This window comes from Symphalangus syndactylus, chromosome 18 (genome assembly GCF_028878055.3).
Source record: "Symphalangus syndactylus isolate Jambi chromosome 18, NHGRI_mSymSyn1-v2.1_pri, whole genome shotgun sequence".
Lineage (NCBI taxonomy): Eukaryota > Metazoa > Chordata > Mammalia > Primates > Hylobatidae > Symphalangus > Symphalangus syndactylus.
Genome location: NC_072440.2, coordinates 101,866,582 through 101,879,987, shown reverse-complemented (window position 1 = coordinate 101,879,987; position 13,406 = coordinate 101,866,582). Strand labels below are relative to the sequence as shown.

The 13,406-nt window shown below is 48.9% G+C and overlaps 1 protein-coding gene and 1 non-coding gene across 4 annotated transcripts; both read right to left on the bottom strand.

Moving 5' to 3' along the window:
- Nucleotides 1-2,768: 2,768 nt before the first annotated feature.
- On the bottom strand, nucleotides 2,769-10,853 carry ODC1 (ornithine decarboxylase 1). 3 transcript variants are annotated; one of them, XM_063623966.1, is made up of 13 exons: nucleotides 10,481-10,785; nucleotides 9,832-9,906; nucleotides 7,518-7,627; nucleotides 7,294-7,412; nucleotides 6,840-7,013; nucleotides 6,459-6,631; nucleotides 6,065-6,199; nucleotides 5,853-5,934; nucleotides 5,595-5,678; nucleotides 4,387-4,549; nucleotides 4,191-4,303; nucleotides 3,881-4,095; nucleotides 2,769-3,249 (listed from the first exon to the last, which is right to left on the bottom strand). In XM_063623966.1, exons 4-13 carry the CDS (start codon nucleotides 7,393-7,395, stop codon nucleotides 3,105-3,107), a joined length of 1,386 nt encoding a protein of 461 aa, XP_063480036.1. In that variant the 5' UTR covers nucleotides 7,396-7,412; nucleotides 7,518-7,627; nucleotides 9,832-9,906; nucleotides 10,481-10,785; the 3' UTR covers nucleotides 2,769-3,104. The 3 variants fall into 3 exon arrangements, with proteins under 3 accessions (XP_063480036.1, XP_055107654.1, XP_055107656.1); XM_055251679.2 differs by lacking the exon at nucleotides 9,832-9,906 and having other exon boundaries at nucleotides 10,481-10,853; XM_055251681.2 differs by lacking the exon at nucleotides 10,481-10,785 and having other exon boundaries at nucleotides 9,832-10,243.
- Nucleotides 9,078-9,211, bottom strand: LOC129468710 (small nucleolar RNA SNORA42/SNORA80 family). The gene has a single exon (XR_008652788.2). It is a non-coding gene; the product is annotated as a small nucleolar RNA SNORA42/SNORA80 family (small nucleolar RNA).
- Nucleotides 10,854-13,406: the final 2,553 nt, after the last annotated feature.

Genomic DNA, 13,406 nt, shown 5'->3' with positions numbered 1-13,406 from the left:
ACAAGAGATTGTTTACAAATGATGCCACAACGAATAATCCTAGAAGACTATCATCAGAGAAATTCTTAGAACTGCTGGGTCAAAGATAATGTGGATTATTGATATTGTCAAGTTCCCTCCAAAGAGACTGTTCCTCTAATTTACTTTCCCGCCCAGTGCGTGAGCACACCTGCTCACCCAGCGAGCTGGGGAACTCTTGTCTTTGCCAATCTGATAGGTGAGAAATAGATTCTCACAGTTTTACTGTGTGTTTCCTTTGGTTGACAAATGTCTTCATGTTCAAAAAGTTTACTGTCGGCTGGGTGTGGTGGCTCATGCCTATAATCCCTGCACTTTGGGAGGCGGAGACGGGTGGATCACTTGAGACCAGGAGTTCAAGACCAGCCTGGCCAACATGGCGAAACCCCGTCTCTACTACAAATACAAAAATTAGCCCGGTGTGGTGGCATGCACCTGTAGTCCTAGCTACTCAGGGGGCTGAGGCAGAATTGTTTGAACCCGGGAGGCAGAGGTTACAGTGAGCTGAGATGGTGCTACTGCATTCCAGCCTGGGTGAGAGTGAAACTCTGCCTACAAAAAAAAAAAAAAAAAAGTTTACCATGAGCCAAGTTTATGTCTTGCCCACTTTCTATTGCATTGTTACTTTATTGATTTGTTGGAGTTTTTAATATGAAGAAAATTAGTCCTTTTCACAGGTATTGTAGCCCTGTTTGTCCCTTGCCTTTTGACTTTATTTCCAGTAGGTTTATGGTCTAATCTGTTATATTTAAAACTTTCGTCTATTTGGAATGTATTTTGGAGCAGGAGTAGGGGATACTTTTGTGTCTTCCAGGTGGTTCTCCAGTTGCTCCAACACTGTCCCATCCCCAGAGTCTGGGGAAAGTGGTCAGGGGGCAATAATGAGTATTTTTAAGAAGCACCCTAAGTGATTCTGATGCACTCTGGCTGCCTTTACCTTTGCCCAAGAGCTCAATTCCCCTGAATCCCCTCTCACGGGGGCCAGCACACCAGCAGGAAATTCGCAAGTGGTCTTGGTGGAGCTGCATTCACTTCAAGTCACAAGTCTAGAAATGCCCAGTATCTGTGTACGACCAGACAGCACCATCTTTAAAAATGACGTGGAGATGCCCAAATGCAAAGTAGGACTTAAGCCTCCTAGAGGACGGTGCCTTGGTATCGACACAGCCCCGGCTACCGTCTGGCTGTCCTCGTTCTCTGGTCTCTCCTGCCAAATTCGCCTGCCTGCTCCCATGTACAAGGGCCAAGGAAGATCACTTGATCAAGCCTGGCCACATCATTTCACAGACCCAAGTCCGGCTTTGTTGGGGCCTGTAAGTGGCTGCGCCAAGCTGTGGTCAGAAGCAAGGTTTCAGGGGCCGCTCACATGTAGCACAGGATTACCTGCGGCTGTTTCTGCCCCCACTGGCACTACTGACGGTTGTTGGATTACATTTTCCCTAACTGGCTGAAAGAGCATTGTTTCCAAAGCCTTAGTCGATTTTGAGTGGAACACCCCCCTTTTCAGTCCAAGCTCAGCACTGCCACTAAGCGATCTCGGGAATTTCTTCCTTTTTAAGATGGAAGACCTAATTTACCAAGATTCTAGGTTTGGTGTCTAGCTCAAATTTCTTGGCACACAGTACATACACAGTGCATCTCAGTGCCAACTCTCTTAACATAGTGGGTCCCGGATCCCAGGGAACTGCCCTTGTTGGGGAGCTGAATTACCCAAACACACCAGCATCCTACTTCTCAGGCTCCTGGAAGGCAGGGCTGTGGACTACAGCACTCCTTCCCGCCCTCCCGCTCCAGTCAGAACCAACCTCTGTGGCTCCTGAAAAAACCTTTCATGTTTTGGCAACCCTGGCCCAGGGAGACCAGAGTTGGTGATAAGCCAAGCCCTGAGCTAACTTGGCAGCCACATGAGGTAACTAACTACAGCCACAGGAGGGCTCCTGTCTTCTCTGGACTCAGGGCTGAGGGGAAGGTGGTGCTTTTGAGAAAGGCAGGAAGTCACTCTCTTCAGCTTTGGTAAATGGGTAACAGCATCGGCTTGACCTTCCAACCCCGGGAGGAGCCACAGCCTTCCTCCCTACACATTTGCTCTCTTCCTGTCCCCCTCATTAGGCTAGTGGGGACTCCAAGATGCTCCCACTGCCTGGTGGCTCTGACGTGTCCTTCCCTCCTCCTGCAACTCCAGCGTTACCCGTAAGATATTGCCACAATGGAGGTTAAGGAGTATGAGAGCCTGCCACACTTTGGGGGAGAGCGAGGGTACACGTTGAGTAAAAGAACACACAAGGCCAGTGGTCATGGTCAGACAAGATGGTGAAGATAGATACACAACATGGTGGGGACTTGCTGTTGCTGAATTTATTAAAATAAGCTGACTGCCAAATGTTGTACCATATACATTCCTAACTTCTCACAGGCATGAAGGTGGGAGGGGACACGGATGGTCTCTGCAGGCCAGGATCAAAGGGCCTCCCACACCTTCCCTGGGCACTGGCTTGGACAGGACAGGTCCGTCAGACTTAAGTAGGTCCCACCACCAGGGGCTCTGTACACGGAGTTCGCAGCCAACTCTGGACATGTGCGGTGGGCTGAGCAGATGTGCACCGTCCACACGGGAGGATAGGGCTTCCGCCTCACCTGTCCTCCTACCTGTGTGTGGGTGGACCCACTCATTCTCTGAGAATCAGAGCGAGCTATACAGGACTCGTGAACTGTCTGGAATGAACACACCATAAAAACGTCCCAATGCCTAATTATTTCAAGATACTTTATTTTAAAAACAGGTCACAACACTAAGCTTTTGGCCCATTCTGCCATTGTACAAGCTACAAACGCTTGTTCAGCAGCTGAGGGGCACTCTTGAGTAGCGTGTCTGAAGAGTGAATAAAAATCCATATAAAACAAATATTCAAATAGTTTCCATAGGAACACAGATAAGTGTGACCCATATCCTAGTCTTCCATATGGCTGCATCGTGGCGACCCTACTCTTACAAAGACATTTCAAAACTAGCAGTAATTAAGTTACATGGTCCCCCCAAATCCCTTAATTCAAGCTAAACTTGCAGTTAACAGCTACCAGAGCGGTATCTACACATTAATACTAGCTGAAGCACAGGCTGCTCTGTGGCGTTTCCTCCCACTCTCCCAGGCACAAGACACAGGCAGGGTGCTGGCATCCTGTTCCTCTACTTCGGGTGGGAAGTCGGGGTTCTGGAATTGCTGCATGAGTTGCCTGAGAAAGAAAAAGTGGCATATTAAAAACCCTGACTCACTCCTAACTGGGCATGAAAGTATTTATTTCCCATCAGGAAACAATTCAATGTACTTTTTTTTTCCGAGACAGGGTCTTTCTCTGTTACCCAGGCTGGAATACAATGGTGCTATCATAGCTCACCGCAGCCTCAACCTCCCAGGCTCAAGCAATCCTCTCACCTTAGCCTCCCAAGTGGCTGGGACTACAGGCACCCACTACCATGGCCAACTAATTTTTTAATTTTTTGCAGAGACAGGGTCTCACTATGTTGCCCAGGCTCGAACTCCTGGGCTCAAGTGATCCTTCTGCCTTGGCCTCCCAAAGTGTTGTGATTTCAGGTGTAAGCCAGCACACCCGGCCAATTCAATGTATTTCTAAAGCAAGCGTTTCTTCAGTCACCGTTTTGGTAATAAGGAAACCACAAGACACATGGCACGAACTTAAATATATTCCAGTTACACAGAAATACCCTCATCAGTCTTTTCTTAGGAAAAATATCCATTTGTATTTCATTTTAGGCAAGACAATTTCTTATTCGTCTAGACAAGAAGCACATATCCAAGAAGGTGCCTATTGTTGGCAGCACCATCAACCTGCATGGCTTACTTACCACGCAGGCCCTGACATCACATAGTAGATCGTCGGCCTCTGGAAGCCATTGAACGTAGAGGCAGCAGCAACAGTGTAAGCGCCCATGTTTTCAAAGAGCATCCAATCACCCACATGCATTTCGGGCAGGTCACAGCGCTCAACAATCCGATCGAGGCCATCACATGTTGGTCCCCATATGCTGGATGAATAATACTTCTCATCTGGTTTAGGTCTCTATATAAAGAGACAGAGAGAGAGGAAGTACTACTTAATTATACTTGTTGTGACCAGTCCTCTTAATTGTTTTATACAGTATGCTCAGAAATTACCTTTTGCAGAAGGGGCTTTACATGTGCGTGATCATACAGTATGCAATTAAATGATCCATAGACGCCATCATTCACATAATACATAAAGGTCTGTTCACTCGACTCATCTTCATCTAGAAAGACAGATCAACAATCTTAATGACTTTCTGCATCAAGCTTTCAGTTATACATGAAGTGATTCGTCCTTTATACATACCATCAGAGCCAGTCTGTTCCTTTAATACAATTTTCTTGGCGATGATATTAACTGCAAGTGTGAAAGCTGATGCAACATAGTATCTGCCGGGCTCAGCTATGATTCTCACTCCAGAGTCTGACGGAAAATATTTGTCCAACGCTGGGTTGATTACGCCGGTGATCTGAGAATGAAACAGAAAAGAAAGAGCAGCCTTCATTGTGGGAAATTCGCATGGGGGAGTAACATCACAGGGCCTTGTGACATGACATCATGAGACCAGGCATCAGCAGACAGGTTTATCATTAAGTAACAACAGCAAAAAAACATCAACATCTCCCTGAAAACCAGGCTGCACATCCCAGGTGGCTCATTTTTATTCCCCTCCAGGCCCCCTATCTCCTTTAGGATGTTATGGGTATGATTTTTATCAAAGAACAGTACGCAACTAATTACTACCTAGGAAGGCATAAGATGTCAAAACATTTTAACAAATACACGCCAACAGGATAAAAATCCTCTTCTGCCTACGTCATGATTTTAACTAACCATGCAGATGTATTTTACAAACTCAAGCACCAATATAATGGCTTAACTTCCTAAATGACTAAACATTTCAAGTATTTTAAGGAGAGGAAGCACAGGTCTAGCAAAGCACATTTGGGGTGATGATATGCTACAGTCAGCATAATCTCTAGGAAGCCCACAGCAACATGTTTTTTCTTTTTTTTTGAGACAGGGTCTCACTCTGTAGCCCAGGCTGAGTGCAGTGGCATGATCACGGCTCAGTGCAGCCTCAACCTCCTGGGCTCAAGTGATCCTCCCACCTCAGCCTTCCAAGTAGCTGGGATTACAGGTGCCCGCCACTACACCAGGCTAATTTTAAAATTTTTTTGTAGAGATGGGGTCTCACTGTGTTGCCCAGACTGGTCTCAAACTCCTGGGCTCAAGTGATCCTACCACCTTGGCCTCCCAAGTGCTGGATTACAGGTGTGAGCCATGATTTCCAATGTAACCAGTTATCCAAGACTTCTGGGAAAGCTGATTCACACTTTAGAAAACCAAATGGTATCAAGTGCAATGTTAGACAGCACAAAGAAATCACTCAAAATATCACACCAAGACACTCAGCCCATTGTAATATTAGTTAAGACACTTAAATTTTGAAATATTCCAAAAAGGAATTTATTAAAATAGCTACTGAGTATTACAGTTTTGTTCTAAGTTACCTCTTCAAATTTAAGCTTCACATCCTCAGATCCAGGAAAGCCACCGCCAATATCAAGCAGATACATGCTGAAACCAACCTCAGCCTAGAATCAAGAAAATAAGTCAGCCAGATCCACAGCTAATAACAAAAATGTATGCAGCAGATAGGTTGAAACCCATAATACAGAACCAACTGCCATAAAAAGTTAACTCTAGAATTAAGACTAATTATTGTCAGTTGTGTCCCGCCCTTCCCTAACAGGGTCACGTATACTCACCCCCATGTCAAAAACACAGCGGGCATCAGAGATTGCCTGCACAAAGGTCTCAGGATCGGTACAGCCGCTTCCTACGTGGAAGCTGGGGTAAAATAAAGAGACGAGACACTATGTCTTAGTATTTCTTAAAATAATAGCAAACACTAGGAGAAAGGCTGTAAAACTCAAACTGTTCAATGTCTTGACCTCTAGCTATCCCACCAAGATCTCACCTGACACCAACAACATCGATATTTAGCTCTTTCGCCCGTTCCAAAAGGAGCCTGCTGGTTCTGAGCGTGGCACCGAATTTAACACTGAGACGACACACTGCTTTGGAATCATCCGTGGCAATCCGCAAAACCAACCTACAAGCAAGGAAAGTGCAGCAAATGTCTCATGATAGATGTTCACTTACAGCCACGATTAAAATAAAAACAACCCTGTTCTAAATACTGTCGCCGATATATTCTGTAGTTTGAGTCCCAGGCTTCATGACTCAATAGGGGGTTTCAACTACTTTCTACTAAAGTATAGAAATATAATAATCAGAAATTTAAGTTTGTTTGATAAGAATCCACATATCTTATGCTCCCGATCTTGCCCTCAGATGGGGGAATAACTCACTTTGCTTTTGGATGTGCTCTGGCAACTTTCATCAACTCAACTTCACTATCAAAAGTCATCATCTGGACTCCATTATTAGCAGCATACTTAATTTGAGATACTTGTTTACAAGGATTTGCATAGATAATCCTCTCTGGAGGCACCCCCAGACTCTGCACCAACTGTATTTCAGTCTGAAAAAGAAGAGTGGTGTCATGCTATCTGTACGTGGCTTAACAGGTGGAACAAACAGAAAAGCATGGGAAGTTGTCATGTGCTCCCCCCGCCCCATTTGCCTTTAGTGAACATTTATTGCCCAAAAAACACAACTTGTATCTGCCCTGTGGGGAATACCAGGACCATTTTATACAACTGCTTTTGAGTCCTGCTGCTATTGCTTACCTTGCTAGCACAGTCAAATCCTGTCCCGATAGCAGCAAGGGTCTTCACGATGGCTTTGCTATCATTACATTTGACTGCATAAAAGGGGGTGACACGAGGGAGAGCTTTTAACCACCTCAGATGTTTCTTTAGAATGTCTCCCAGGTCTGCCACATAGAAGGCATCCTTATCATCCTGAAACAAGAGTGGTCACAGGTGACTCACTAGCAGCCTCACCACACACCACACCAACAGCCAGCGACCTTCTTTCCCATCAATCACAATGAATCCTGCTCTTTTGAGTCTAGCCATTGATATGAATATCACCATTATCACATTAATTTACCACCAGTGAATTAATTTCTACATCCCATAACAAGACATGTAAGCCTCATTGCTCTTCCTTAGACCTTGCCAAAGTTTTCCACTTGCCTGGCACTCAGCTGCACTGCCAGCATGGGCCTCATATACTTACAGAAGAAGAAACTTCATTAATTTTTTGGTCCAGAATGTCCTTGGCAGTAAAACCTTCATCGAGGAAGTGGCAGTCAAACTCTTCATTACCAAAGTTGTTCATGATTTCTTGATGTTCCTCTGAAATGCAACAAAATGCAAATAGAGTGAAGAAATTCACTCAGAAGCCTTAGCAATACAATTCTTAAGACTAACCTGCAACATAAATGTAAACTGAATACTTACATGGAAAACTAAGAGATGGAATTGAAAGAAGTATTTCCAGCTTCTCACAAAGGCAACTCTCCAGGAATTCCAAATCCCTCTGCGTGTGCCCTTGAAGCAGCAGTGACAATCTGAGAAATAAAATAGGGAATTTGCTGTCTACCTTAGGAACACATCAAGTTGAAGATGGGACACTGGCCGAGCACACGCAGAGCTAATCATGCCCCGGATATGAAACACTCACTGGCCTGGTCATCCTAATTATTACTAGGCATAAGGCACATGATTCCATAAACCTTGGCAGTATAAAGACACCACAAAAATTACCAGGTTTTTCCAAGGCAGCACACTAAGCATTTCAAATATTTGTACCAAAAAAATGTAGCATGCAAGTTTTAGAAGCTTATCTGCACTTAGCTCACTGATATGGAAAAGTCTTATAATGGTCTGCTCTATTTCAGAGCAGTTTCAGTTCTTTAGAAACTTAAAATAGCATTATAGACTTTTTTATTTTTTTTTTGAGACGGAGTCTCACGCTGTCACTGCCAGTCTGGAGTGCAGTGGTGCAATCTTGGCTCACTGCAACCTCTGCCTCCTGGGTTCAAGCGATTCTCCTGCCTCAGCCTCCCCAGTAGCCCGTATTACAGGCACCTGCCACCACACCCGGCTAATTTTTGTGTTTTTAGTAGAGACAGGGTTTCACCACGTTGTCCAGGCTGGTCTCAAACTCCTGACCTCAGGTGATCCATCCCGCCTCGGTCTTCCAAAGTGCTGGGATTACATTATAGCCTTTATATACAGCCATAGAAACATCTTGCTATTTCCTACTTCCACTAAGTCTTAGAATTATTTTTACTGACCAACAGGCATCATGGAAATGTCTGGAGCATTTGAGATTTTACGAGTTAATTTTCATGTATTAGCTGGGTATATACTTCTTAAAAACTGTAATCTTCAAGTCAAATCACATTGTATTACAGTTGCTGTTACCTGATCAGAATTCAGTATTTTTTTTTTTTTTTTGAGATGGAGTTTTACTCTCATTGCCCAGGCTGGAGTGCAATGGCGTGATCTCGGCTCACCGCAACCTCCGCCTACGGGGTTCAAGTGATTCTCCTGCCTCAGTCTCCCAAGTAGCTGGGATTACCGGCATGTGCCACCACGCCCGGGGCCTGGCTAATTTTATATTTTTAGTAGAGATGGGATTTCTCCATGTTAAGCTGGTCTCCAACTCCTGACCTCAGGTGATCTGCCTGCCTCAGCCTCCCAAAGTGGTGGGATTACAGGCATGAGCCACCGCGCCTGGCTAGAACTCAGTATTCTTAAACCAGCGTTGCCTACCAAGTTTAGCAATTCCGGGAATGCCAACTGTCCTTACCGGCACTCTCGTATTTGCTTAGCTATGAGAATAATTTGGGGCTAACTTCACCAATAAGAAAAATAAGCAAGAACATCACGCTAGTAACAATAAAAGCCACTGTATTTTGCTTTCATCAAATGTGGTACCTTGTGAACCAGCTTTCTTAAAATTATTTATTTTAACCTTTAAAAATTTCTGCCAGGTAGAGCTTTCTTCTTTTCCACTGTGCAACCCACTTCAGTGCCAGCAGCCTACGGGCAGAGGCCAGGCAATGGTTCGGGGACACAGTTTGCTTTGGCATGGGGTACTATGACAGGCCCAGGGTGACAGGCCTGTCATAAATCCAAACCCATGCATAGAATTTGCTTTAAAGCTCTATCTATTGTGACTACTTGGCATTGTCAACCTCCGAAGTTATCTAAATCACCCCTCGGAGAAGGGAAGAGAGTAACAACGCTAGCAAAACCATTTTTGTTATAGACATGGTTATATATTTTTGTTGATATAAAGAATATTTACAATTTAATAATAAATAGGCTCACGCAGTCACGGACTGGGTCATTTAAGGCCTTATTAAATATTTTTAAGGCAATATTCAGGCCTAAACTTTGAAAGTTTTGATTTCTGTTTAAATACGCCAACACTTTTTTGCTTTTCTGTATGTTTTAAAGCGTTACTTAAGTAACCTACTTGAATATATTTTACTGAAGAACACCTTTTGGTCTTTCTGTAACAGCTATTTAAAATGGTGAATCAATTAGCACAAGAGGGTAATGTTAGAAGAGATAAGGGCTAATTCAAACAAACTTTGAAAACAATTTCACAAATCAATTAAAGTCTGCCCAATTTTATGTTTAAACAAAGTCAGCCAACACTTTCTTTGTCCTCCCCAGACATTCCTGAAAGGTTCTGCCTTCTACACTTTCACCAATTATTTCGACTTCGCAAACAGCACAATCAGCCTTTTCTGCAAACCTTAGGGCTGTCTCCCCTGTGTACGTCCGTTCATCTGAGCCAAGCTTTTCCGAAATCACCGAGTCATTCAGAGTCCTTAAATAAACACCTCTAAGTCATGGCTGGCCGAGCATCTAATATCACAGCTACTACAACAAGACTATCTTAGCTCTACCCACTCTCGCGGGTTTCCAAATTGGTGTCATCTGCTCTGTAGACACAGCGAAAATAAAAACTGGAAGGAAACTGAAGGCGCCAAGGCCGGGGCCCCGCTCGTCTGTACCAAGGCGAGCCCGGGCTCTGCGCCCCTGCACCTGCTGCGCGGCCGCCAGGGCCTCCCCAACGGCTACCCGGCCCGCACGCGGCCGCCGGCGGGGTGGGAAAGAGGACGGCGCGGGGACGCAGGGTCTCCGGGTGGGTCTCCGCTAGGCCCCTCCAGCCCCGAGCTGTGAAGACGGGGGCAGGACGCGGCGCGCGCATCACCCCTATCCAGCTGCGGGAGATCCCCGGGCCAGGAGGAAGCGGCGCCTCAAGATCGTGGCCCGCTCGGCGACCACGTGTCTCCGCAGGCCGGCGAGGCGCGCCGCACACATGCCCGGGGCCCGCCGCCCGCCCCGGCTCCCGCCCTCGCTCCCTCCCTTCCTTCCTCCGTGGCCGGGCAGTCTCTCACGTCAGAGCGCCCAGGATCCGCGGGCCAGCCCCATGGGGAAGCGCAGACGCCGGAGCCTCAGTCGCAGCCGCAGGAGCGCTCGGCCGCCCCCGCCGCGCCCGTCAGCGCCTGGCTCCCGCCCGCCGGAGACGCCGGCCCGAGGTGGCGCCGGAGCTGCTGGCAGAGGGGCGGCGGGCGGCGGCGGCGGCGGCTACAGGAGGGACTGACAAAGCCCCACGGCGCGCCGCTCCCTACTTATAGCGCCGGCGGGTCGCCATGGAGACGCACCAGCTCAAACCAGCCACGATCGGTTCCGGCCGGGACGCCGCCGGGGGAGGGGCGGGGACCCGGCGGTGGCCAACCCGGGCCCGCGCGGAGCTGGTGGGGCGCCGGGGGGCCGACGTCAGCGCAGCCGAGCACCGCCCGCCCCACGCGTGGCCCCCGCCCCCGGCCTCGCGCCCCGCCCTCCCCGCCCTGCGGCGGCCTCGCCTCGCCCCGCCCCGCCCTGCGGCGGTCGCGCCCGCCTGGAACTGGTCCGCGCACGCGCACGGCGCCGCAGGCCCCGGCCCGCGGCAGCTGAATGGCGGAGCCTGACCCTGCACAGCTGTGCTTCCACCGGGCGTTCAGTGCCTCGTGCCCGAGAGCGGAAAAGGGAAGTCGCCAGCGGAGGACCGGTGTGCTGGCCACGTGGGCCCCGCCGGGCCGACTCCGGACCCTGCTGCCGCCCGCTGCTCCGGTGCAAGGGACCTGGAAGTGATCCCGGTGCCGCTCCGCTCCCACCAGCTAGGGAGCAGAGGCGCGGGAGGGAAGGAGCGTCCCGGGGGTCGCCAGCACGCTGGGGGCAGGGCTGGCAGCCGCCCCCACGCCCCCGCGCTGGAAGTCTCGTCTTTGTAACATCCAGGTGCCCTGTAACTAGATGGTCCTGGCCTGCGGAGGTAGTTTCCCTTGGGAAGCCAGGGACTCAGCCAGGAGCGTGAGGGGAGCCGGATCCTGAGTCGCCAAGCCGCCCACTACCCTCTGTTTTACTAGATGGAACTCATCAGTAACTAGGTATCTTTAAGGGCGGCTCCCTGGCGCGCTCTGAGAGTTATGAAGTCTCAAAATGCTTTGACCGAAAACGTCTAAATAGTGAATACATAAAGCAAAAAGCCGCGTGGGAAATTCGAGTCCCTAGTAGCGCCCAGGGGACGCCTCTGGAGGTGGACTGCCACTCACTCTAGGCCACGCTGGAATGCCCGCACCAGGGAGGCACTGGACTTGAATTGGGAACACTTTTTTGTTTTTTTCTTCATTTTTACCTTTCATTCCCTTTTGGACAATCCAGAGAGGATATGTCTCTCCCTAGGGTGGGGATTTCGACTCCCTAGGGTGGGAGTGCAGCCGATGAAGAGTTAAAGAGAGGAGAGGGTAGATCTAGATCTAGCCCTGGGTGGGTGGGGGCGGGGTTGGAGGAGCTCAGAGCACCGTCCCAGCGCTTCCCCCAACTTGTTGTGTGCTCTTGGACAAGTTACCTCCCTTCTCTGGGCTTCAGATAACCCAAGGATCCTCACATATCTTTTTTTTTTTTTTTGAGACGGTGTCTCGCTCTATCGCCCAGGCTGGAGTGCAGTGGCGCGACGTCGGCTCACTGCAAGCTCCGCCTCCCGTGTTCACGCCATTCTCCTGCCTCAGCCTCCCGAGTTGCTGGGACTACAGGCGCCCGCCACCGCGCCCGGCCAATTTTTTGTATTTTTAGTAGACGCAGGGTTTCACGGTGTTAGCCAGGATGGTCTCGATCTCCTGACCTTGTGATCCGCCCGTCTCGGCCTCCCAAAGTGCTGGGATTACAGGCGTGAGCCACCGCGCCCGGCCCTGGATCCTTACATATCTTTATAGCTACAAAACCCTGTGAGGTTTTGAAAAACTTTCTTGGTACCCAAAACCAGGTCTGAGGCACAGTCAGTGAATACCTGTTTAATGAATGCATGCATAAATGAATGAATGGATGATCCAGCTCTTCCTGGAGCAGGCACGACTTCCACAGAAACAAAAAGAGGGCACACGTGAGCCGTAAGCACAAGTGAGTCTTCTTCCTATGTGAAGGGATGTGGAGGTGGTACGCTCCTATCAACTTTATCTTTACATAGTCCTTGAGCACCCACTGGGCGCCGGGTTCCCCGGACTAGAGGGAGGGAGAGGGGCGTCAGCTCCACCCTTAACAAGCTTAATTCTTGATGAGATTAACCATCAAAACCCATCGGAGAACGTTATAGCTCCAGCGCTGAATGAGACATCTTTGATTCTGTGGTGATGCGGACTTTGTGCCTCTCCGTGAGGAAACACTTTGTTCCGATGACGCAATTTTCCTCACAGTCCGGAAGTCTCCTGCACTGCCAGAATTGCCCAGCTTCCCGGCACACCTATCAACCAGTCATTCCCAACACTGCCCAGTATGCAGCCTCCCGGCAGAGGGCCTGGATGTCTTGGCAGGTAGGGTTCCCCTAGCAGCCTGGGGTGGCCAGATAGAAACATTAACTGGAACGTAGAGGCCAGTTCTTGGCTCAGAGAGCCAGGAGGGCTCTGACTGTTGCACATACAAGCCACTCACACTGCTGTCGCCCACATACCTTCCTCTCCCGCCAGCCCACCCCAAAGCCCAAACTCCTGCCCGCATGCTGGGAAGGTGAGCCCTTGCCTGGACAGCCCAGCAGGGGAAATAGAAGGAGGGAAGGAGGCCTGCTGCTTCCCCGGAGCTCTGCTCTGCGCTGCAGGAAGACCCGCAGAGGCCCTGGGCAGCAGAACTGTGGACGGCAAGGCTGGAGTCGTGAAACCCAACCACTGAGCTGGATTCCAGAAGCTCAGGTGGTGGTGACTAAACCTGGCCTTACTCAAAATGCATGACTTTATTGTCTTTCACTGTATTTTCAGTAAACTTCATCCTCTCCATTACTATTTCTTTTCTTCGGAA